General features: G+C 41.2%; 1 protein-coding gene across 8 annotated transcripts in view; it reads left to right on the forward strand.

The window, feature by feature from the left end:
* Positions 1-25,472, forward strand: part of METTL16 (methyltransferase 16, RNA N6-adenosine) — a 60,436-nt gene extending 34,964 nt beyond the window's left edge. For 6 of the 8 annotated variants that reach the window (XM_060133769.1, XM_060133772.1, XM_060133771.1 and 3 more), the window contains 4 exons: positions 4,868-4,937; positions 6,024-6,113; positions 16,736-16,909; positions 17,424-25,472. In XM_060133769.1, coding sequence (XP_059989752.1) covers positions 4,868-4,937; positions 6,024-6,113; positions 16,736-16,909; positions 17,424-18,047 — 958 coding nt within the window. In that variant the 3' untranslated portion in view covers positions 18,048-25,472. Of the gene's footprint in view, positions 1-4,867; positions 4,938-6,023; positions 6,114-10,860; positions 11,067-16,735; positions 16,910-17,423 lie in introns of those variants that run through there. The other 2 variants (XM_060133775.1, XM_060133777.1) reach the window with 2 other exon arrangements.
* The last annotated feature ends 912 nt before the right edge of the window (positions 25,473-26,384 follow it).

Below are 26,384 nucleotides of genomic sequence, written 5' to 3' on the forward strand. Positions count from 1 at the left end.
TCCCTGGTGGCGCAGTGGTTGAGAGTCTGCCTGCCGATGCAGGGGACGTGGGTTCGTGCCCTGGTCCGGGAGGATCCCACATGCCGCGGAGTGGCTGGGTCCGTGAGCCATGGCCACTGAGCTTGCGCGTCCGGAGCCTGTGCTCTGCAACGGGAGAGGCCACGGCAGTGAGAGGCCCGCGTACTGCAAAAAAAAAAAAAAAAAAAAGAGTCATGTACCCCAGTGTTCACTGCAGCTCTATTTACAGTATCCAGGACATGGAAGCAACCTAAGTGTCCATCAGCAGGTGAATGGGTAAAGAAGATGTGGCACATATATACAATGGAATGTTACTCAGCCATAAAAAGAAACAATGAGTTGTTTGTAATGAGGTGGATGGACCTAGAATCTGTCATACAGAGTGAAGTAAGTCAGAAAGAGGAAAAGAAATACCGTATGCTAACACATATATATGGAATCTAAGAAAAAAAAAAAAAGGTCATGAAGAACCTAGGGGCAAGATGGGAATAAAGACACAGACCTACTAGAGAATGGACTTGAGGATATGGGGAGGGGGAAGGGTAAGCTGTGACAAAGTGAGAGAGTGGCATGGACATACATACACTACCAAACGTAAAATAGATAGCTAGTGGGAAGCAGCCACATAGCACAGGGAGATCAGCTCGGTGCTTTGTGACCACCTAGAGGGGTGGGATAGGGAGGGTGGGAGCGAGAGGGAAGAGATATGGGAACATATGTATATGTATAACTGATTCACTTTGTTATAAAGCAGAAACTAACACACCATTGTAAAGCAATTATACTCCAATAAAGATGTTAAAAAAAAAAAAAGAATCCGCCTGCCAATGCAGGGGACACGGGTTCAAGCCCTGGCCTGGGAAGATCCCACATGCCGTGGAGCAACTAAACCCACGTGCCACAACTACTGAGCCTGTGCTCTAGAGCCCACGAGCCACAACTGCTGAGCTTGGGTGCCACAGCTACTGAAGCCCACACGCCTAGAGCCCGTGCTCTGCAGCAAGAGAAGCCACCGCAATGAGAAGCCCACACACCTCAACAAAGAGTAGCCCCCACTCGCCACAACTAGCGGAAAGCCCGCACGCAGCAACGAAGACCCAATGCAGCCAAAAATAAATAAATATATTTTTTTAAATATTGCTTAATTTCTCTTGAGATTTCTTCTTTGACCCATGTGTTATTTAGAAATGTATTGTTTAATATCCAAGTATTTGGGGATTTTCCAGCTCTCTTTCTGTTACTGATTTCAAGTTTAATTCCCTATGGTGTAAGAGCAGATGTTGTATGAGTTTTATTCTTTAAAATTTGTTAAGATGTATTTTACGGCCCAGAACACGGTCTGTCTTGGTGAATATTCCATGTGAGCTTGAGAAGAATGTGTATTCTGCTGTTGTTGGATGAATAGTTAATAGATGTCAATTAGAGCCAGTTGATTGATGGTGCTGTGAGTTCAACTATGTCTTTACTGATTTTCTGCCAGCTGGATCTGTCTATTCTGATAGAGGGTTGTTGAAGTTTCCATCTCTAGTAGAGGATTCATCCATTTCTCCAGCAGCTCTATCAGTTTTTGCCTCATGTAGGTACAAACACATTAAGGTACAAAACACATTAAGGATTGTTAAGTCTTCTTGAAAGATTGTCATCTTTAGCATTGTGTAATTATTCCTGATAACTTGCCTTGGTTTGAAGTCAGCCCTGTCTGAGATAAGTATTTCACTCCACTCTCTTCTTGCTTGCTTGGTTTCTTAAGACAAGTTGGATGTAATTCTTATCAATAGGTAAGGTGTATCTTTTTCTAGCTTCTTCGAGGATTTTTTCTTTATCTTTTTGATTTTCTGTGTTTTAAAAATCACACGCCTAGGTGTAGTTTTCTGGGCATTTTTTCTGCTCGGTGTTCTCTTAGCTTCCTGGATCTGTGGTTTGTGTCTGACATTAATTTGGGGGAAATTCTCAGTCATTGTTTCAGATTCTTCTGTTCTTTTCTCTTTCTTTTCCTTCTAGATTTCCATTACACATATTTTATACCTTTTGTAGTTGTCCCACAGTTCCTGGGTATTGTATTCTGGTTGTTTTCCTTTTTTTTTAAATCAACATTTTAAAAAATATATTTATTTATTTGGTTGAGCTGGGTCTTAGTTGAGGCAGGCGGGCTCCTTAGTTGCGGCTCACCGGCTCTTTAGTTGCGGCACTTGGGCTCCTTAGTTGCAGCATGCATGTGGGATCTAGTTCCCTGAACAGGGATTGAATCTGGGCCCCCTGCATTGGCAGGCGGACTCTTAACCACTGTGCCACCAGAGAAGCACTGGCTTGCATTATTTCTGATGAGAAGTCTGATATTAAATATTTATCTTTATTCTTTTGAACAAAAAGTGTCTCTACCCTCTCCCTGCTTTTAAGATTTTCTTTTTATCTCTAATTTTCTGTAATTTGATTATAAGGTGCCTTAGTATGTTTTTTGTTTTAATTTTTATTTTATATTGGAGTAGAGTTGATTAACAATGTTGTGTTAGTTTCAGGTGTACAGCGACGTGATTCAGTTATACATATATCTATTCTTTTTCAAACTCTTTTCCCATTTAGGTTATTGCAGAGTATTGAGCAGAGTTCCCTTATGCTATACAGTAGGTCCTTGTTGGCTATCTGTTTTAAATATATAGTATGGTTTTCTTTATGTTTCTTCTGTGTGGAGTTCATTGAACTTCTTGTATATGTGTTTATAGTTTTTATCAGTTTTGGAAAATTTTTGACCTTTTTTTTTCAAATATTTTTGTCCTCCTTTTGCCCCTTTTCTAAAACCCCAGTTATGTGTACTGCTTGATATTGTCCCATTGGCCACTGGTGCTGCGTTTTATTTTTTTGGTCTTTTTTTTTTTTTTTTTCCCCCTGTGTGCTTTATTTCAGGTAGTTGTTTTGCTGTGTCTTCAAGTTCACACATCTTTTCTTTTGCAGGGTCTAATACGCTGTTAATCCCATCTGTGAATTTTTTATTTTAGATATTATAATTTTCATGTCTAGAAGTTACATTTGGTTAGTTTTTATATCTTCCCTCTTGCTCTTCATCATGTCCATGTTTTGTTATGGAGCATATTTCTAATAGCTGTTTTGATGTCCTCATCTCCTAATTCCATCATCTCTCTTATTTCTTGGTCTGTTTCTAATGATTGATTTTTAAATCCTGGTTGTGAGTCATTTTCCTGCTTTTTTTATTTTTTATTTTATTTATTTATTATTTTTGGCTGCATTGGGTCCTTGTTGCTACGCGCGGGCTTTCTCTAGTTGCGGCGAGCAGGAGCTTCTCTTCATTGCGGTGCGTAGGCTTCTCATTGCGGTGCATGGGCTTCTCATCGTGGTGGCTTCTCTTGTTGCAGACCATGGGCTCTAGGCTCACGGGCTTCAGTAGTTGTGGCACACGGGCTTAGTTGCTCTGCGGCACATGGGATCTTCCCAGACCAGGGCTCGAATCCGTGTCCCCTGCATTGGCAGGTGGATTCTTCACCACTGTGCCACCAGGGAAGCCCTCCTGCTTCTTTCAATGTCTGGTAGTTTTTGACTGGATGCTGGACATTGCATATCTTATGTTTGGGGGTGCTGCGTTTCATTCTATTCTTTTAAAGGGTGTTAAACTTTGTTTTGATGCTTACTTCAGTTACTTGTGATCAGTTGGATCCTTTCAAATCTTGCTTTTAAGCTTTATTAGGGTAGATATAGAATAGGCTGTAGCCCCATTACAAAGCAGTATCCTTTCCAGGACTCTAATAGATGCCCCTTTTATTAACAGGGTCTTTCTGCTCTGGCTAGTAGATCCACAAACTAGTCCCAGATGTCTGAAATCCAGGAATTGTTCAGCTTACTGCTTTCTGAGGGTTCTTTCCCTAGCCTCCACCCCACACATGTAGATCATTCTGCAGAATATTCCAGTGACCTCCTCTGCAGATGCCCAGAATTCTCTCCGTATGCGGCTCCTTCCTCTTATATTTTGCTCTTCAGATTCTTACTGCCTCAGCCTCTCTGAACTCCAGTCTCTGTCTCATCAATTCAGCAAGATTATTGGGTTCTGTTTTAGTTTCCTTTCCCTGCTTTGCAGCTTGGGGATTTCCTTTAGGCAGTAAGCTCTGGCAGTTATAGGGCTCACCTTGTTTTTCTCTCTGAGATCATAGGTCTTCACTGCAGTTGTCCAGTGTCTGAAAAATTGTTTCATATATTTTGTCCAGTTTCCTAGTTTATGGTGGAAGGGCAATTTCCTTACTAGTTAATCCTTCATATGCTGAAGCAGAAGTCCTGTATAAATTTTATACTTTGCAAACTTTTTAGAATAATCAGAAGAAATAAAGTATGTCCTTTTACCTTTTAACCAGTTCACTCCATCTTCATACTCCCTCTTCTGGATTTGTATTTGCTATAGAAGAAATTGATTTCATGTTCTGTTGAAACTTTAATGCAATATATATTCTTAAGTTACTTGCAAGTGAGTGCATCTCAAAATACAGGTTCATGCTAGATTTTACAATTTCTCTTAATATGGTGGGGGGGGTGTGTATGCATGTTTTTTCTGTTGTTTATTAACTAATTTCTGTCCCAAAGCTAAATGATCTTCATTCTGAGCATTGCAGGTGAGACCTCTCTCTCTTACTGTCTTTCCACATACATACAGCCCTAAAATCATTGGAGAGGCTAAGTGGCTTTTTGTTTAAGTTGCTTTGGGCTATTGATACAATTCTTGTTATTGTCACTTGTAACTTAACTCAATATTTGTTTGCTACTCTTATCTTTTTCACTTGAGTAATGCTAATGTAAAAATGTGTAACCACATAAACAGTGTTTGACTTGCCTGATTTCCCGCCCCCTACAGGTGGTATAGCTGTATGCTGGGAAAGAAATGCAGCCTGGCTCCTCTGAAGGAAGAACTTCGAATACAAGGGGTAAGGCTTTGTCTTTACTATTCTGGTGTATCCACTTTTGATGGTACTTGGAGTATAGATAGAACTTTCCTTTATATCTAGAAGCTCTAAATGTGTTTTTTGTTTGTTTTATTTTTGCTTGTTTATTTTTTAATGTTGTAATTTTGGGGCTAAAGGGAACTGTTTATAAATTATTAAAATAAGGCCGCCTTTGACCAATAAGAAAAGATGGAGAAAACAGGATGAGTAGAATGTCAGAGAGAAACCAGACATCAAAAAACCTGGTGTCTGCCTACCACTGACCCCACATCTGACTCCATTATAACTGCAGAAACTGAAGCTAAGGGGCTTGTTCCAGGTCACACGTCTAGTTCACATGTCTAGTTATCAACGAACAGCTGAAACCAGAACAATTTCCAGTCCGGTGTGCGATCTTCACCCCACTATGGTGTGACCCACACAAGTTCAGCCCCTTGCTTTTGTTTTGAAAAGCAGGTGACAAATACATACTTCCCCAACTCCCCTCCCAGTTTATGGTGTTTGGGCGTGAATAGGCAGGAGCAGGATGACTTTTCAGAGAAGGGGGTCAGATGTGGGTTCAGCGGTAGAACCAAGTTTCTGATTTCAGTTTTCTTTCTGACATTCTACTCATCCTATTTTCCCTACAACACCTTTTCTTTGTTAAAATTGTAACAGCTAGAAAGTAGTTCTGTTTTCTTTCCTAAAATCTGGTAGACAAAAGGGAGACTACATAGCTGTGTCTAGCTAGGCCTTAGAGGCTCTCTTTCCTAAACAAAAGAAAACAAAAGAACATTTGAATCATTTTACCAGTGGTTCTCTGAAGGGCTGTGTTTTGAGTGTTTCATATATTGGACCTTCAGGCCAGAACTATAAATTCTCTCGTGTTTTATGGCAGGAAGAAAGCCCACAACTTTGTCGAGAGGTAATTTATTCATTGATTATTCGGCAGCTCTGCATAACTGTTTTGGGATGGTAGTGTTTGTTAACTGATAAAAAGGACAACCAACATATAATTTAACATGAGGCAGGAGCCAGAAACATAGTAGAATTACTAGAATGATGAGATGTTGTGTTTGCTGGTTTCAGGTTCCTAAAGTCACCTACACTGAATTCTGCCAAGGTCGGACAATGAGGTGGGCTTTGGCTTGGAGTTTTTATGATGATGTAACAGTACCAGTAAGTAGAGACCTTCCTTTAGCTTCTCTGAATTCCAGCACATGGTGGGTTTTAGTAGGTCATAAATGAACTAAATCTGTACTGTCCTGTTTTCCTGAAGTTTGCCCCAAATGCTTATGTCAGAATGGAAAGTGGAGGGGCTGCAATGGGGAAATGAGGAGATGTTGGTCAAAGGTTATACTTCCAGTTGTAAGATGAATAAGTTCTTAGGATCTAATGTACGGCATGGTGACTATAGTTAACAATACTGTATTATATACCTTAAAGTTGCTAACAGAATAGATCTTGCATTCTCACCACAAAAAAAGAAGTAATTATGTGAGGTGATTGAGGTGTTAACTAACCTTATTTGGTAGTCATTTCACAATATTTGTGCAACAAATCATCACAGTTGTACACCTTAAACTTACACAATGATATATGCCATTTGTACCTCAATGAAGCTGGAGAAAAAAAAAAAAAAAGAATGGAAACTGGTTGTAAACCAGACATAGTCCTGGAAACCTGACTGTGGTGACTGTGGAACCTTTCTCTGTGAGTTTGTGCACCTCATTGATTCTTACTCAGCAGACATAAATGAGTTGGAAATGCATCTTTTAGGAATTAAAAAATTCATGTACAAAAACTTTGTGGGTATGATTATTTTGTTAGATATTCCTCAAGCACTGAAATTGAAGTCTGTTTATTTTCTGTTAACACTGCTGTTTTCCTAGAGTAGCTATCTCCTGGGGTTCCTGGTGGATGTAGAAATTACCATTTGGGGTTGCAGGCTTTTGGTGTGTAAAACTTAGAGATCATTCCAATGAAGGGTTCTGTCTCGGCTTTAAGGTTAGCACTGGAATACTAATGAGTTTTGAAGCTGGGTGATAGTTCATTACCCTATTTTGTCTACTTTGCATGTGCTTGAGCTTGAACATTCTTCCGTAATAGAACGTTTTAAAATATGATTTGTTCCACAAAATTCTCTTTGCCCTCTGTGTTGCTATATGCAAAAGAAAAACGGTTCTGAACTAGTTAGACCGAACAATTTTTCTGGGCCGTGCTAAGAGGTGGTAATAGAATAGCATCTGTTTGTTCTCACATTTCCCTTGGAAGAATGATTGACTTACTGTTGCCTGGAGCTGTCCGCCTTAATGTTCATGCACACGTTGCTCAATGTGGGCTGCTTCTTCCCACAGTGTTTACGGAGGCCTAGTACCTGGTCCTTGCCGTCTCTAATCCCCTGTCCACACCACAGGCTTGTTCTGGGTGCTCCTCTCCCAAGCGTGGTCTTGGCCACGCTTGGTCTCCAGAGCCTCTCTTAAATGTTGCTGTGTCTATGAGGCTCTTTCCTTCTCCCATAGGGCAGAGGAGTAGAGACATGTGCAGAGTACAAGGGGATGATTTGCAGATGTTTCTGAATACATGAGCTCAGATTTGAAACAGCCTTTCCTTCCTGTGCTCTGCAGCTAGGTGTGCTGCTGGATTGAAATAAGTTTCCCAGTCAAGTCTGATTGGCCTGCCTGATGGAAGCCTAGACTTGCCTCTGTGCCATGCAGTAGGGTATCTAGAGGTTTGTGTTTGAAATTCTCACTGGTTAAAAAAGATGGTTCTGCTTTTTTTTTTTTTTTGGTTCTGCTTTTTTGACCTCCCTGAGGGATTATCCTTTCTGTTTTCTTCTAGAACACTAGGGCTTTCCCACCAAATGGTTAAAATCATTAGTACTGTCCTAGCTTATCCCTGTGCAGACACTAACAGCTGCAGGAAAATGGAACTGCACCTGTTTCCAAATGCTTCCTGTTTAACCTGCTTTCTGCACTTGTTGGTACCACAGGCAGAAGAGCTGATAATGAGCCCTGGTACTCTTCAGGCCATCTCAGGGACCAGCGTCACCCTTGCCCTCTTGGATTAGTAGCTATTTCAGATCAGAGTATCAAAGAGTACTATGTTCCTGTGTAGCAAAATCAGCTTACTTTATTTGCTCCCTCCCTCCCTGTCTTTTAGGCCATCCTTGAGCCCTGTTCATAGTTTCAGCCATCAAAGGATGCCTCTTGCTAAGGGCTTCAGGTTTCTCCCATGCCAGAGTACTCATCCCTCCCCACCACTACCCCCAACCCAAAGTTGTTAATAATGCACTCCCAAGTGTTCCATTAGGTACACTTAAACTGCTGCAGGGGAAATGGCAATTTCTGATTTGTGGTAACCCAGCAACAGTTTCTTAGCACTGGTGCCCTTGATCAGCATCTGCTTTCCCAGGGGTAGTCCCAAGGCACTCGGGACATTTTTAGTGGACTGTCCTCTTGGTTCACCTTCCCTCTACCTGGACCTCTCGAGAGCCACTCCTTGCTTTCTGAAATGGTCACCTCATTTCCTCCCCTTGCTCCTGCCTGTGGTGGGGAGGGAGGAGGATATGCTGCTTTAGGTGAGGAGAGGAAGCCAAGGACTAGAGCTAGTTAAGCAGAAGTATTGACCTACTTCCGCATCCCACCCCCACTCCCGCCTTTTTAGGGTAAATGTGCAAGTTACTATGGCAACTTCTGTTTTCACTTATCTCGGGCCTACTGACTCGTTTCTGTTGGTGCTGAATGCTGAAAAATTCCAATTCACTTCTGATTCAGGTGCCCACACTAAGCCCATTGCTCTTGTCTGGATTTATTTTAACAGCAAAAAGACGAGTCCTAGTGTTGATAGAACTTTGTACATTCATTTTTGACTGATGACAAATATAAGGAAACATATTGTAAGGACGGTTCTTTACAGAATTTTAACAAGCCACTTATAATGCCTCTTTGTCCGAGCTTCTCCTCTAATTGCTCAAGGCATTATTTTGCTTTGCTTTGCTTTCAGAAGTTTGACACTTGTTAAAAGAAAAAGAGAAAATAATGTAGCCATAGTAAATTGTGCACTCTTGGTCTGAGCATTGCCCAGGAACTCTGGTTTTAAAAAATGACCTCCCTGGGTTCAAGACATTTCCTTTGAGCCTGGGTCTTTCCTGTCTAGGGAGTAATAACTAGAGGGCTTTTTGGAGAACAGATGGAGGGAAGGGGTCAAATTAATTATGTAACCTTGTTAGTGTCAGAGTGGGGGTCCTCTGATAGTGCTCCACTTACTATTCCACAGGTTCTCAAACTAATTCTAGGTAGAGGAGGGATTCCATGTTGGTGCCCAGGGGATGACAGTTGGGGGCAGATGTAAGGCTCATACTTCAGGGCTGTCTCTCATTTTAACCAGAGCTGATCTGCTTTTGTCAGTATTATGTATTAATTTTATTTATTGAAAGGATTCTGCTTTTAAGACATGGTTAGAAAACCAGTACTCTACCAGACTGTATATTATGCTGTAAAACAGATGTGATGGTTAGGGAGCTGAGCTCTTGAACAAAACCAAAGCTAAGGCTCCTCCTCTTAATTACTTTTCTTATTAAGTGTGATGTTCATTGTGATAATACCGAAGAAATAAGATACCATTTTCTGTACCTTATGATGATCAGTTTTATGGGAGAGAAGAAAATGTGAAGTATTGACACAAAATTTTATATATGAGTAAGTAATGAAATGAATGGTAGGGACCAGAATGGTGTGGAATTAGGGAGTTCAGAAAAGGAAATGGTTCAGGCTGGGCTAGTGTGAGAGGACTTCACGGAGGAGGAATTGTCAGTGTCTGACTCATAGTTGGTGCTTGGTAAGTATTTGTTGAATGTTAAAAGGAATGATGTAGGACTTCTACTAAGGAGCAGCATTGCAAGCAGGACGTTAATAGGTATAGTAGATTTAAAGCAGTGGATATAGTGCTTCAAATTGTGATGTGAATGCTTCACACGCATTATGTCATTTTATTTAAACCTGACAAGTCGAATACGTGGTATTATCCCCACTTCCTAGATGAGGAAATTGGAGGCTCTAAAAAGTCAGGTTGGAGCCCAGATTAGTCTGATTTCACAGCCTAAGCTCCTACTCACTGTACAGCCAGAGGACTGCCTTTTATTCCAGCCTAGCCATGTATTAACCTACTTAGGCAACCCTTCATCACCTTGCTTATAGGCCATCCCAACAGCCTTCCATGTAACAGTCACTTGGATTCATCCTAAACTCACCATTCAAAGAATGTATAGCTCCTCAGTGGCTCCTTGGGCCTCCCAAATCTGTCTTTGACTTTCGCTTCCATCCTAATTGCTCCCTGTTTTCCTGACTGTACTGTCTTCTACGATATTAGAAGTTCCACAGTCTTTTCACGATGCCAGAGTCATAACTGACTTTGTACAGCCTTTGCTCACAGCCCTTTCTCTGATCCTTCCTGTGAACTTCCCTCCACTGCAGCCCAGCTCAATTCCAGCTTCTGCATAAAGCCTTCTTAACCATGCAGCCCATAGAAATCTCTCTGGACTTATCTCTTTCAGTCATTTGTATTCTGCATGAACTTCCTTGTGACCTAGTAGTTTGTATTGGTATTCTGTTTAACTGTGGCATGGTGGATAACACCAAAACTATTGCATAGTGTATAGAAAAAGCCTTTGTGTGCTGGGCCCTGTCTAGCTTTATGTTGAGCAGGTTACTTTTCTAAGTTTCAGTTTCCTCATCTATAAGATGGGGGTAATAATAGTACCTACCACATAGGGTTTTGAGGATTAAATATAATTAACACAGTGCCTGGTATATAGTAAATGCTCAGTAAAATATATTGTATTGTCATTCCCCACCATTCCTTCTCACCCACCTCCATATTTGATGCCCCAGTAATGTTGAGCTTCTGCTCTCTGATCCCTCTCCAGGAGATTCCTCTCTGACCATCAGACTCTCATCTATCAAGTTAGTTCAGATACTGTCACCTGTGAAGTTTGCCCTCATTCTTCCTAAATTGATATTGGGATCCTGCTCCTGTGTTCACTCTTTGTCCATATTGTGTCTTCTACATGGCATCAACCTAGTATAGTGTCTGGTCCTCAAATAATAATTATTAAATAAATGAAAATGAAGGAATAAATGATGTGGTACAGTGATTCTCAGACTTTTCCACTGAAGTATCAGCTATAGGAGGAAATGTTTTCTGACAAATCCCTGGGCATCAAGGTGACAATAAAGAATTTCCCAGGAAGCACTCTGTACTCTTGAAGTCTCTTCTTTTCTCTTTAATATGCATTTGAATTTTGTATTGTATTCCATAATATATATCTTTGTTTTTAGTTTTTGAAGTTAAATAATTTTAATATTGAGTCGATTGACAGTCTAGGAAGACACCTAGTGTTTACCTATCAATCACCTACGTTGACTGTTGACAGCTCATGGCTATTCTTGTTTCATCTGTATTCCATATACTCCTTCCCCCTGCCCTGACGATTCTGAAGCAAATCTCAGATGGTATATTATCCATAACCATTTTCATATTTATCTGTAAAAGGTAAAGATTTTTTAAAAAAAAACATACCCACAATAATTTATAATTCCTTCATGTTGGCTGTATAGTTGATCAAATTTTTCTTACTGTCTCAGATGTTTTAAAGTTTGTCAAACTAGAGTCTTACTAAGTTTTATGTGTTGCAGTTGATAGATATATCCTTTGAATTGCTTTTAGTATGGTTGTCCACCCCCTCTTTCCCCCTTCTGTCACCCACTCCCTTGTAATTTATTTGTTAAAGAAAATGGGATATTTGTCCTATAGAGTTTTTTATATCTGGATTTTTCTGAGTTTATCTCCGTGGTGTTAATATGTTCCTCAGACCCTGTCTTTCCTATAAATTGGCAGTTAGAGCCAGAGGCATGATCAGATATTGTACAGTTTTGATGGGGGGTGGGGGAGAGACTGCTTTCTAGGTGGTGTGTGGTATGCTTCAGAACTTCCATCAGGAGGCACATAATGTTTGCTTTTGTCTTCTTACAATGTGAGCAGTCATTGATGATCATTGCCTGGATCCATTAATTCATTTAGAGTTGCAGAATGTTGATATTCCGATTCTATTATTCCTTCTTTATTGCTAAAGTACTTATAAAGAGAAACTTCCCCTTATCAACTATTTGGTTACGTTGAGGTACAGTTCATCTGGTAAAGGCAGGATAAATGCTTGATTATTTTGCTTTACTTTTCAGTTTTAAGAATAATGAGTTAGTGGTTCCCTAGCATCTCCCAGAAGTAACCAAAGAGGGTGGTTTAGGTTTTGTTTTTAGACTATTATGAACTCATGGATTTACACTTTCAGTATTTTTCAGTCTGTTACACTTATTATCTTTATTGATGCACAGATTATGTCCCATCTTTGCCCATGGAGTGTTTATTCAAGTTGGATGCTGAGTTGTCTTATCATACTAGAGTCTTGGGTAGTAGCTCCCTTGCTGTCTAGTATGACAGGTTGCTCCCCCCAAAAATACGTTTTTTTTTTCTTCCCCAGAGCTGGCAGCAACTATTTTTCGATTTTGTTTTTAAAGATAAAATACATCCTAGTTCCGACTTTCTATTTAGTTTCTACTTAACTTCACCAATTGTCTATCTATATCTCCTGTTCAAAAATTCCATGCCAAAAATCTCAGTCCTTGACCATAATTAATTACTCATTTGTTTTGGCCCATGATATACCACGGCAGTCTCAAAGTTAACATCACCAAATGATTTGTGAAAATAGATTTTTTTTTTCATTCTTTTGTCCTTGGGGACTGTCTCATGATGGATTTTAAAGTCATTTGGAATGTTTCCTTTTTGTGGGTTTATGCCACCAGTCCGTACACAGTTATGTTCATTTGTTTCATTCTACTTTATATTTTTAGGGATTGCCTCTTTTTGTACTATTTAATTTTGTTTTGTAATTGTAAAAGATATTTACCCATGGTTTCAAAATGAAATATTGAAAAGGATATAGTTAGAAGTCTAGCTTCTTTCTCTTGTCTCTTTCACCCCAATCAATCCCTCTTCTCCTTGGATTACTATTTAAATGATTTTATAATTTATCCTTCCATTGTTTTTTGTTTGGTTGTTTTAATATAAAGAAATACACATGTAGTTATAGCCACCCCTTCTTAGATAGGTAGCATTCTACATAAACTTTTCTTCCCCTTGATTTTTTACTTTTTATTGTTTTTGAATATATCTAGGAATGATTACAGGGACATTTTAGAAACAGTAACCTGGCAGATTAGGTAACAACAGAAATGCCACTGGGCTGTTAATAAGGAAGCCGCACTTTTAGACAACAAAATATTTTGTCCACTTCATGGCAGCAGAGCTGATACATATTTGAATAAGGCAAGATGGTCTGACTGTCCTTCCCAGCGCACCTCCTGTGTGTATTCCAGCCAGGTGTCAGTGTTGGCTGCTTGGCTTTGTTTCTCCATAAATGACAGCCTGTGCTGAATAACAGCTTACAGACATTCTGCTTGTTCCTGGAGGACCTGGGGCAGTAGCCATTCAGAGTATGGTAGAGCAGGGAGGACCCCAGTGCAGTAGCCAAGAGCACTCCTTTCCCCTCCAGACCATTCTAGAAGCTGCTTTGTCTAAACGAGGAGGCTGTGGCTTCATGCTCAGCAGATCTTAGTGAATGACTCCCTTTTCCTGCAGATACAAGGGAGCTCTTAAAGCTTTCATGCAGCCTGTGGCTTCATTGGGAGTTTCTGCCTTAGCTGTAGTTAACAGCAGAGCTTCAGCAGCATAGCAGATGCTACACGGGATTGCGTCAGGTTACACCTAATTTGAAAGTCTCCTGACTAATTGTACCACTGAGATCTAGAAATTAATATAAGAGTGATGATTTAAGAAATTTAAAGACAGCTCTGCAAGGTAAAGCATATTTTAAAAATTTAAGAACTGTTTTTGTCCAATTTATGGTTTCAGTATAGTAACACTTGACGCTCCTCCCCCTGTTGATTTTTATTCATTGAATCCTTGCAGTTCAAGCAATACAAAACCTGTATCCCCTGCGGGATTTACAGCTCCCCACCAAACTTCTTTCACATTGTAATTTCAGCTGGGTAATACAGTAGTTCATCTTCTAATCCAAAACCAGTTGTAAATTCACCTTCTGATTCTTTGCACTAAACTGAATTAACCATTGTAAATTATTGATTTTTAAATTTATGCTTTAAAATGTTGAATTATTTATGTTACTTTGTCTTCTAAACTATATTATGACAGTTTGAGTGTAGAACTCTTCATTGAAAATATTTGTGGTTTGAGATTTAAAAGCATATTAGCAAATTAAGATCATCTCAGTTGGGGAAAAACAGATAGCTTGTATTTACTGGTGTTGTAACAGGGTATATATACAGTTACCTACTGTTGAACCTGTGGGGTTGAATTTAACTATTAATTTCTTTAAGACCTGCTCCTGTATTTTACTCTGGCCCTGCCTACTAAGAATTTACAGTACGAACGAGAAAGGGAGAGGAATGATTGCTGTAAGCCAGGCTTAAGTTAATCTCTAATCATTTAAAAACTTTGAGAATTTCTAAAGTATAAATTATCTGTCTCTTTGAGTGCCTACCTAGTTTCTATAATAGAGTAAAACTAAAACAATCCTGAGAATATGTGTGTGTATTAAAACAATTTACTAAAAATCTTCAGAAATACCAGATTTGTTGATTGACCATTGTATATGGAACACTGGAGCCAGGATGCAAGGTAAAGGAGCAATATATGAGATAGAGAAGGTTTCATTTTAGTACTGGTGTAAGAAGGCAATAAACTGTTTTGTTGTTTCTGACTTCCTTGCAACTTGTAAAGTGGATCCTTGATAGAGCTCTTGTTAAGTTTGGTGAGGATGCATTTTTCTCCTTTAGTTCTAGAAATGATGATGAGTCCATTCTTACTTTTGGAGAAGAATAGTGCAGGAAATGAGAAACACAGCAATATCTTCACTTTGCTGGTTGGAATTTGTGAGCACAAATGATTACCACCTCTGTCAGAAGAGAGATGGGGCGTTATCCTTTTAGCCATATTTGTAGATGACCTTTGGTGTGCTGTCAGGGATGGCCCTGTGACGGTGACCTTTCCATGTTAACAGCCTTGGATGTCAGGAAGTGGAAAGGGAATCTGATTCTTCTCCCCCATCCTCCTCCTACAACACCACCATCTTTTTTCACCCCCAGCTTAATAATCATATCTTAAGCTCCTTAGTGCAAAGTGTTAGGCTGTCCGTAATTGTAGAAATTATGTTTCTTATGCTGGGTGATTGAGTAATAACAATACTACTATCTTAATGTCAACATGAATTTGTCTCATCTTGTCTGAAACATTAACTGAGCAAGTTCAGACTCAGGGCTTAGAGTCCACCATTCATTTCTCAAGAGCAGGTTTCTGACTCATACACACACCCTTTGTTTTTGGTCCTTTTCTTCTAAGCTTGTTTTCTATTCTTTAATTTCCATTCTTTATTGGTTAATATCTGGTATAAAGAGAAAATGTAGATTGTTTCTAAGAAATACCATCTAAAAGTTTTCTAGCATAAAATAAACTGGATATTTTGTTGTGTATGTGTGGGGTAGGGAGTTGCTGGTTAGTTCCTATAAGGCCTCACCCAGTAACTGGACCTGACTATGTGTGTATATGGACGTGCTCTGTCACTGTTTCCAGGCAGAATTGGAGTTAGCAGCACAATTATCAGAGGCCTTTCTTTAGGAGAAGATCTTCAAAGCTGACTAGGTATTTTCTTTTTTTGAGTCTTCTTATAATCCTGCTCATTTTGACCCATTTAACCTTAGAATTAGCTTAATTTTTTTTAAGTTTTGATAAAAGTTGTCTACAAGTCTGTCTCTTAAAGTATCCATAATATATCTGGTCTTAGCTGAGTCATTTAAAAAAATTTAGCAAGTTTTTACTTTAAAGAAATAAACTTTAAATACAGCAGTGTCACTTGGTTTTTAAAATGGAACTTGAGTCCCTCTAGTGGTTAGAGTGTAAATCACTTTCCAAGCTTGAAATTTAAAGAAAGACAACAACCTTGAGTTATGTGGAACCAGCTTTCAAATCCGCTGTTCTCTTCGGTACTGGTGTCCCCTCTCCCCAGCTGAGAGGCAGTGCTTAGCTAGCCACTGGCTTGGCCCTAATGTTAACCAAGATTCAGCGTCCTTTTCCGCCGATGTAATTCTGATGGCCCTGGTCATTCCTAGCATGTGATCTCACAAACTGTGGCTCACCAGCTGCTTTCTTTCAAGCCTTGGCAAGTACAAACTCAGGCTACAAGGTGGTGATTTTAAGCCATGCATTTCTTTATAGAAAATAATACAATGCCCTTGGGGTCCTTGAGGTGCCATGAAAGAATACTTGCACAGGCCTGTTTTGGGCACAACAGGTAGATTAAGGACCTTTAGTAAGTGGAGGAGTTACGTAGTGATAGCCAGAACACAGGCAGCATGGTATGGCAGAAAAGAACCTGGCTTTGGGGTTCAAATCCTAACTTGACAAATACTAACTGTGCGACCTGGAGCTGATTACATAGGCTCTCTGTATCTTAGTTTTTCCCTTCTGTAAAATGGGGAGATGATAAACCCATTTTGCAGGGTTGTTTTGAGCATTAAAAATAAAGATGCAAAGGCCTTTGTGTTTTTAGTGCTCTGTGATTGGTAGCAGAGGTCATGGATATTTCCCAAGCTGAATTCATTATAAGGCATGAAATTTAGTTATTTGGATAACCTTCCCTCTTCTCCCATGCCTTCTTTTTCTTTCAGTCACCACCAAGTAAGCGAAGAAAATTAGAGAAGCCAAGGAAACCCATTACGTTTGTAGTATTGGAATCTGTGATGAAAGAATTATCCCTCAAAGCACCGTCTTTGGGCTCTGAGACAGTGGAAGGCATAGTAGTTGTGACAACATGGATTGAAAAAATTCTCACCGATCTGAAGGTACCTGGTTAATAAGCACATTGAAGAAGTACTTATAATAATCTCTCTTTTTCCTTTTATTTTTTCTTCTGTTTTTTAATTTTTTAAAAAGTTTATTTATCTTTGGCTGCGTTAGGTCTTCATTGCTGTGCGCGGGGCTCTTTCTAGTTGCAGGAAGCAGGGGCTACTCTTTGCTGCGGTGTGCGGACTTCTCATTACAGTGGCTTCTCTTGTTGCGGAGCATGGGCTCTAGGTGTGCGGACTTCAGTAGTTGTGGCACGCAGGCTCAGTAGTTGTGGCTCGTTGGGCTCTAGAGCACAGGCTCAGCAGTTGTGGCGCACGGGCTTAGTTGCTCCACGGCATGTGGGACCTTCCTGGACCAGGGCTTGAACCCGTGTCCCCTGCATTGGCAGGCAGATTCTTAACCACTGTGCCACCAGGGAAGCCCTCTTTTCTTTTTTAAAAAAGAAAGTTCTAAGGAGTTTTCAGAGGGGAAAAGTGATTTCCTATAAAATTCTGTTTTTCCTCCAAACAGGTCCAGCATAAACGAGTTCCCTGTGGAAAGGAGGAAATTAGCCTTTTCCTAACAGCCATAGAAAACTCCTGGATTCACTTAAGGAGGAAGAAAAGGGACCGAGTGAGACAACTGAGAGAAGTTCCCCGAGCTCCCAAGAACGTCATCCAAGCCTTGGAAGAGAAAAGGTCCCCCGCTAAAGAGTCTGGCAAGAACCAAGACTTGGCTCAGGGTCCCCAGGAGAGTGCTCTGTGTGGGCCTGCTCTACAGGAAGGCGAGTCTGCTACTGTGGAGGGCCGTGGCCCAAACCAGGACTCGCTTTCCCAGGAGGAAAACCCAGAACCCATGGAGGATGAAAGGAGTGAGGAAAAGGGAGAGATGGAGGTTTGGGAAAGTTGTAAAGGCTCCAGTAATGGAGCCCAGGACCAAGAGGCTTCTGAGCAATTCAGCAACCCAGTGTCTGAAAAAGGGAACCATCTCCAAAGAGTGGCTGGATGTTACCTATTCAAGTGTTTGATAAACGTTAAGAAGGAGGTAGATGATGCCTTAGTTGAAATGCATTGGGTTGAGGGCCAGAACAGGGATTTGATGAACCAGCTTTGTACTTATATACGTAACCAAATTTTCAGGCTTGTTGCTAGTTAACTCCAAACTCCTTGCACAGTAAAGCAGCTTGCTTTGGAGTGTGGCCTGTGGGGTGGCAAGCTGAATCCCACCATTGGCCTGCTGGAATTATCTGAAACAAATTAATCCATTTTAAACATCCCCCTCCCTTTTTTTTTAAGTTAACAGGGCACTGTAGTATGGTAGTTCAGAGGAAGAATTGTGATTATTTGCATCAACAAAAAGCCATCAGTAAACTCACAAGGGATTTAAACCTGACTTAAGCTGATCACCTTAGCTTTAGACTGGTTTTCTGAGGCCAAAAGGATTATTTTTGCAGTCTGATCCTGGTCAGAACTTACAGAGCATCACACTCTGTCACCCCTGGTTGCTTCCTGAGAAGGGGTGACTTTCTCAACCCCCTGGTGGAGGTGGTATACCAGATAGCCCTGTACCTTCTTCTAAAGTCACCTTCAAGACTGAAGGCTTTGGGTACATATAGTTGATGACCCCTGTGTCAGTCCTGAGAAGGGAACTGGCCTAATGGTAGGTGGCGGGAGAGTCAGGGAGAGAAAGCTCAGTAATGCCAGGAAGAAGGGCCAATCAGGAAGCGCCTGGAAACGTTGGAAACATCGGCATATTCCTGACTCTTGTCTGTTTTGATGTTGGTTATTTCAGAAACAGAATTAGGGAATCAAAACTGCCAGATGTGACTGAGATACAGCAGAATGAAGCCATACCCCTACCTCCAACCTGTTTAAAGTACTATTTTGTAGCAGTTTTACTGGTGTGTGATATTTTTTAATTTGTTTCGACATTTGAAGTGGAGCTAATATAAGAGTATTCAGAATTGAAAACTGTCAATCCTGTTTGAATCCTGGGGTTGGGGAAAATATTTTCTTGGCTTTGAATGGATAGGTGATTGATGATAGAAATAAAAATGGAGTAAGATAGTTATGTGTAGTAAGTTGCTTAAGAAAGTCTCATCTATTGGCAGATAAGTTGTCGCTGATCAAAGACGGTTTTTTGGGGTTCCCTTGTAATCCCTTCTTTGTTTACCTGTTACCATTGGAGAATTCTAAGGCCGAGGTAACCATGTTCTTAAAACATGTTTCTAATTGTAGTGTCAGGGCTTGGCAGGAATGTCTCTGGAAAAGGAGTCTCTCTTTTATTCTCTTGGTGTCTCAGTTATCCTCTGCTGTGCTTGACTTTTCATGGCTTGATTTTACACCAGCAGCCTAGGGTTCTGTTTAGCCTGAAATTTCTGAGTATGGTGCCAGAGCTCCTTGCTATCTGCAAAGAAGACTGCGTAGTTAAGCCACACTTTTAAAAGGTGACATTGGTTGGGGCAGAAAACTGGTGACCTTGGCATACTTTAGCAGCAGCTAGACCAGTCCCTCAGCAAAGATACAGGAAATGGAAATAGGACCATATTATACCTCCCTGTGGCCTTGGAGACAGAGCTGCAGAAGAGAACATATTAACCAACCAGTGTTCTTAACCTGGTCCGTGAACCTCTGGAGAACCCATAGCCTCCTGGATTATTTCCGAAAGCTCTGGACATATTTGGGGTTTTCTTCTGGAGAGAAGGGTCCCTGACTTAGAGAGAGCAGTTAGTAACTCACTGAGGATTAGGAACCACTATGCCAGTCCAGCCTCTTCTTTGACAGGATAAGGAAACCAACACCCAGGGTCCCACAGAGCCAAGATTCATTGCAGGGCCCTAGATTCCTGTGCTCATCTCCTGTACTCACCCACACCATCCTGCTCTGCTTACCTCTTAGGACACATTGGAATCATATGCTGGACCCAAACCTAGTTTATATCTTCATAAAATTTTAGGATAAGTGAGTTAGATGACAACCATTCACTCGATAAGTGATCATTAAGTATTTGCTTGCTTGTTTCACTATAAAAGAGTAGTGTATGCTCATTATTAAAGATCTGGAAAGATGAAAGGAGAAAACAGCTTCAAAATCACCCCTAGTCTCAACCTTCTGAAGCACAGCCACTATTGGTATCTCAGTGTTTCCTTCTAGTCTCTAATCTCTTTCTGTAGATGGGGTGTGTGAGTGTGTGGGTTCAACTTTGGTTGTGTTCATGCTGCAGTTTTATATTATGCTCTTTTCTCACCTGATGTCTTGTATTTTTCCATGTTGTCACAGGAGTGCATTATTTATGCTCCTCGCCTGTTCAAAATGTGCTTCAGGTGCAGTATTAGCCTTTGTTTAAGTCTGATACTTAGAGGTCTCCAAAGAATCCTCTGTGGACCTGCAGGCCCAGGAGATGTGTCTTGTGTCTATATGTGTTTGGTGCCCCAGGTTTAAGGCCTGGTGTCATGGAGGACGTTTTGTAGGTGTTAAGGTAATGCTCTTAGAATTTAAAAAGTATGTGACAACAGAAGCTTCCAGTGCCAGAGCTGTGAGTGCCATTTTTGCATTTGTGTGTCTTCGTTTCCTTCTCTGAATAGCTATTTCTATTTAATGAGAGAACATTGAAACTTTTGAAAAAACATCTAAAAATTCTTTCACTTATGCATATACTTACAACGCGTGTGATATGTGGTAGCCTACACCTCTGATATGGGGAAGAGGAATTTTTTTAGAAGAAATAGGTTATTGACCCAGGTATCATAATGTTGAGTGATACTTGCCGAAGTGTCTAGAGGTCAAGTTCATGTTGATGGATTGGTGTGGAATACGATCTTTGTGGTATTATCTTAAATTCTATTCTGGTCCCTTGCATTGGCTTCTGATCTCTTGATAACCAAAGTGGGAACAGAAGCTGAACTTGTTTTCCAAGGAGGGGAATAAGCTGCTTTTGTTCTTTGGAATCTGCTTTGCTTCCAGCAGTTTGGTCCCTTCACGCCACATCGTTGCCCAGGTATTCACGCGCCAGAGCATCGCTGCTTGTCCTAGTAGGGTTAGTGTCTCTGTGTTAGAGTTTCAGCTGATCTTAAGGGTGCATGTGGATTACTTAAAACTTTAGTATATATTTTTAAAAACATGAAAGCTCTCTTCTCTTGATAGAAATCAAAGCTTACCATGTGAGCACAGCAACTTCTAAGCTCTGACAAGTAATAAAACTGCAGGGTGTGAAAAAGATGCAAAGGCCTGTAGAAAATTCCAGGCCTCCTGTAAGCCCCTCCTTCTTACTTAAACCGAGGCATTTTCCTCTGTAGCCACATGGGGGCGTATTTGGCCCTTTTATCAACTTCACTGTGGAGTGGATAAAATAGTGTCCTTGGTATTGTCTTGAAATATCCAGTTGCTACTCAGATAAACATTTTTATGGAAGCAAGTATATTTTAACATAAAAAAAATTAGAGAGATAAAAGTAGAAATAAAGAAAACCCCACCACCCTGCAGTCTGGGCATAAGCTTTCAACCTTTTTATGTTTCTTTATGGTACCAGTTGACTTGTCCTGCTACTCTAAAATATATCCAGGTTGGGTCAGTCCCTTGGATCAACTTTTTATTGGTCTCTAGTTAATGGGGGTACCAGAGGGGGATGTTTAGTGATTTTAAATAGTAACTTTTCAAAAGCTTTATGTTGCAGGAAGAGTAATATAGAGAGCCTTAAGAAAGAAGCTGCTTTCAATCTTCTTTTGTCTTTTAATTCTTGTTTTGGTTTATCTGGCTGGCTGGAGAGCATGCATGTGCTGTGTTATTTACATAAAACATTGTCACAGTTGGTTCTGTGTTAGGTATATTATACAGGTTAGCTGGGCCTTCTTTTCCACAAGAGGTGTTTCTGTGTGGAACATGTCTGTCACTAACCCTGGGTCTGTGTGGGCTCAAGGGGAAACTTCATCTGCCCTTATTTTTATGGCCCAGGAGGAACAGATGTCCTAGGTGGCCATGCAACAGACCTGTACATGAGGAGGAAGAAGGTCCAGTTTGGAAAACTAAGGAACCCTCTGAGAGAAGGAAGGTCTCAAAGGTGCAGCAGTTTTACAGCCAGCCAGGAGGTGCCCCTAGGAAAGAGATGTGACCACAACTTTTTTGGAGAAGTTAATGCTCAGGAGAATCAGTTTGCTGAATGGGCACTAACCCCGGGAAAACCCAGAAGAGGCTTTACTGGTGAGAATGGATTGGCCTCTGCCTCTTGGAGCAGGGCATTGATGGTCTTGAACTTTCTAATGCTCCCAAGTACAAACCTCTTGGTGCTCGTGCCAGTACAGTATTAGAAAGCCCTGCGTGAGGCTCACCCACGAGCAGCAGGGCCTCACACGCATACCAGAGAGTTCCTGCTCCGCTCTGTAAAGACATTCAGATCCTCTGCTGTGACTCACCCAAATGACTAAAACAGCCGTTTATGTTTTTCAATTGCTGGTTGGAACAGCTAATGCTGCCTTTCGGAGGCTTTGCTTTTACCCCAGGGGACTGTGTTGTGACTGAAGGCCTTGCAGCTCTGCATGCCCTTTGAGGTGCAGCCTCTCTGCCTCTCTCAGCCCCAGCAGAGACATGGGGGGCTCCGGCTCTCTTCAGGGAAGTGAGGGACCACAGGTGCTTATTAGGAGCCAGGGAACGGAGATAAGACGGAGTGGACCAGAAAGTGCAGGGGAGCGGAAAACAGAGAAGAGCACAGCCTTCACAGTTCATCAGACCTGGGTCTGCGTTCCAGTTCTACTTACAGGGTCAGTCATTCTCACTAAAGCTTGGATTCCTCATACAAACGTTGAAGAATTCTTGCTTCCCAGAGTTGTAGCAGCAGTTAAGTGAGAGAAATACTAAAGCACCTGGGAGAGTCCATGAACAAAGAGTAGGCGTCTCAACTTGCTCACCTCTTTTTAGTCTCCTTTGAGTTTTCAATCTCTGGTCAGAAAATCTTCTACCAAGAGACTCAGGTGAAAAGGCTGAGACCTCAAGTGTATAACTGCGGGTGTAGACTGCCACTCTCTGACTGAGAGCAAAATCCAAGCTCCTGTGTACTGGGAGGATGAACAGGGAACCAGTACTTATTGTCCGTCCTCTATGTAAATTGTCTGACTTAGTAACCCTTCAAAGAGGTATGGAGTCCCTGTGTGATCAGTTAAAGAAGTGGCAGCTCAGAGAGCTTAAGTGACTTGCCCTAAGGTTGTTCACAGAGCTAAGTCACAGAGGTGGGACTTGAACTCAGGTCCAGAGATAAGAGACTGAGATTTCATACCAAATCTCAAGATTCATAACAAGTGCTACACTGAGGGTGGAAATAGACTTCTGGGCTTATTTGACCCATCTCTAGGGAAGGAGACTTCAATGATATGACACAGGGAATAGAAAAGCATCTCTTACCCACCTTCACAATGTAGCATTTGAAGGTAATTTTCCAGCCTATGATCAGTGAACAAGATGTAATAAGTGAAATTGCTTATAATTAGTTCTTAACTTATGCTACCAAATCTTTATAGAATTTTGTATTTGGCAGTAGTACAGATAATTAAGTAGATAGCAAAACCACAAAATAAAATGTCTAATGCAAGCACATGTTGCATCAGAATCAACGTAAAATAACCAACAATTAGGTAACGACTCTTTTGACAATATGTAATTGTATAATAACAGAAGAAAGATTTTTTTTTTTTTAGGCAGCATCAAATATTTCACTTACAGAATGCAAAACTGACGTATTTTCTGATCTTGCTGGAGAAGGTAACAATTGTTATAAAAATAGCAAGTCGTCTTCCCCAGGTAGAGGAATGGACTGTGTAAATCTGGAGAGAAGGAAAGGCTGCCTGCCATCGGGTGGGCCCATTCAGGGAGTGTGGCTGAGCGTCTGGGAGCAGAGCCGGGAAGTCCCCAGCTGGGGGCGGGCCCTGGCAGCCATGCAGGGAAGCCTGTGCTGCTTCTGCCCAAAAGAAGGCTGCCCAGGGAGCGCCGCTGAGCCTGGGGCAGTGGGTGAGAGCGGGCTTGCTCCCCTACGTTTGTAATTCCAGGCGCTCTTGGGTTTTGTTCTCTTTTGCTTTTTTGTTTTTTTAAAAAATTTATTTTATTTATATATTTTTGGCTGAGTTGGGTCTTCGTTGCTGCTCGCGGTCTTTCTCTAGTTGTGGAGAGCGGGGGCTACTCTTCGTTGAGGTGCGCAGGCTTCTCCTTGTGGTGGCTTCTCTAGTTGCGGAGCACAGGCTCTAGGTATGCGGGCTTCAGTAGTTGTGGCTCAGAAGCTCTAGAGCGCAGGCTCAGTAGTTGTGGTGCACGGGCTTAGTTGCTCCGCAGCATGTGGGATCTTCCCAGACCAGGGCTCGAACCCGTGTCCCCTGCATTGGCAGGCGGATTCTTAACCACTGTGCCACCAGGGAAGCCCTCCAGAGGCTTTTGATACGATGTCTCTTGCTGGGAAATGGGCATTCGCAGTCTGGTCAGGATCCCTAATTCAGGTATGTTTGTCCCAGGATTTGCCTTCGGGGGCCAAACGTGGGGCTTATGGGTCAAACGCTGGCCTCTATTTCAGTGAAGTCTAGATGAGCACTAATGAGGACTTTCATTCACAAAGGGAAGTATTTCCTCATCTTCTACACCAGGGGCCAGGCGAGAAGGGCTGGAGCTCCCACTAATGGAGTACTCCTGCTATGAAGTAGCATTTTTTCAAGTCCGGTTGTTATTGCCATGCAGAAATGGCTGCCCAGTGTTGTTGGGTCTTCCTCTTCTTTCTTGAGGAAATCCAGAAATCCAGATTTAGGAGAAGTATGTAAACCCTAACAGTGAAATCAGTATTTTGTAGAGACCTGGTAGACCACCAGTTTGTGGCCTCTTCTACCACCAAGTGGTAGAAGTGTCTACGTGTTTGCTGCCTCCACTTTCCTCACTCTTTATTAAAGCTACTGAAGTCTGGTTGCTGCCTACCCTCCCATTTTAAGAGTTCTCCTCACCTCTTAAAGGGAGAATCCCAAAGATTCTATCCATGGGCCTCGCTTTTTTCTCTCACTTGTGGCTGACTGTGTCCACTACGTGACTTCAGTCCTGCTCACTCCTACATTCATCACGCCCAAGTCTAGGCCTTTCCTCAACTTCCAACACCCACGTAGCGAGCCACCCAGTGGACACCTTCCCCGGGTCTGTGGCTGTGCAAACTCAGCTTGTCTGCACCTGCTTCTCTCCTGTGTTCTCGGCCACCACGCACCCAGCCGTCCACGTTAGAAATCTCCGCGTCTCCCTCTCCTCACCACCTTCGAAAGAGCCCCCGAATCCAGCCCAGCCTCTCCAGCCCTGGTGCCAGTGCCTTAGTGCTGTTCCACACCTCTCACCTGGACTGTGAGGGAAGCCTGAACTGTCTCTGGGGGGTTTCAGGGCTAAGCAGCACAAAGAGCAGGTTTAGATGCGTTAGGGGGAGGGGGTGAAGAAACGGAAAGAAAAACTAGGTATGAGGCCCTTCCTGAGGAAGCACGGGAGAACTTTTCCCCTTTAACATAATTTCATTTTACGAAAGTAATGTTTTCATTGTAAGAACTTTAGAAAATAATAAAAGTTTATAATTCCACTACTCAAATGGAGTTATTTTACATTTTGTTATCTTAGTATTTTTATAGGCATATATATTTTTAAACAGCAAATGTGGAGTCACGTTCTGTGTTACTATTTTATAAACGTTTTCATTCAGCAATATATTGTGATAACCTTTTTCTGATTATAAAATTAATCCATGTGTGGGAAAACTTGTGAAAATAAAAATTACCGGTAATTGCACTGCCCAAAAACAACCACTGTTAACATTTTCGTTTATTAACAACCCGGTTTTCTTCACGTGCCGTATTGTGAGCATCACTTCACGAAACCAGTTGTTCCTTGTTGGAAATTCAGGTTTTCTGGTTTTCACTTCTGTAAATAATGCTTAGTGAATATGTTTGTACAGAAGTGTTTATGTGTTTTCTTATTGCTTTAGGATAAATTTATGTAAGGATTACTGAAGCAGAAGGGATAATGCTCTTTTAAAGGCTTTCCATATATATTGCCAATTTGTTCACTGAAAAAGTTGTGCTACTTTACATTTCCACAAGTGTCTGTTTTTACCACACATTTGATAGCACTAGAAGGCCAGTTTTTAAAAGTCCTTTATCAACTGATAAAGAATATTTTCACTGTTTTAATTTTATCATGGTATTGCAAGGCCAAACATTTTCATATATATATTATGTTACTTCATATATTTATTGTTTTATGAATTTTAAATTATGTTCTGTGTTCACTTTTCTATCCAAGTATTCTTTTTGTTATTGAAATTGCAAGGGCACATCTTGCCAATATTTCCCTCCATTTTGTCATTTACCTTTTGTTCTTGTTTATGGTGGGTGATAATTATTTTGTTTTTACAGTCAAGGAGCTTTTAGAGGGCTTATATAATCACATCTGCCAAAACTGTTCCTTTATATTTTCTTTGTTTGCCTTTATGGGTAGAAACCTC

Source organism: Lagenorhynchus albirostris, chromosome 20 (assembly GCF_949774975.1).
Source record: "Lagenorhynchus albirostris chromosome 20, mLagAlb1.1, whole genome shotgun sequence".
Lineage (NCBI taxonomy): Eukaryota > Metazoa > Chordata > Mammalia > Artiodactyla > Delphinidae > Lagenorhynchus > Lagenorhynchus albirostris.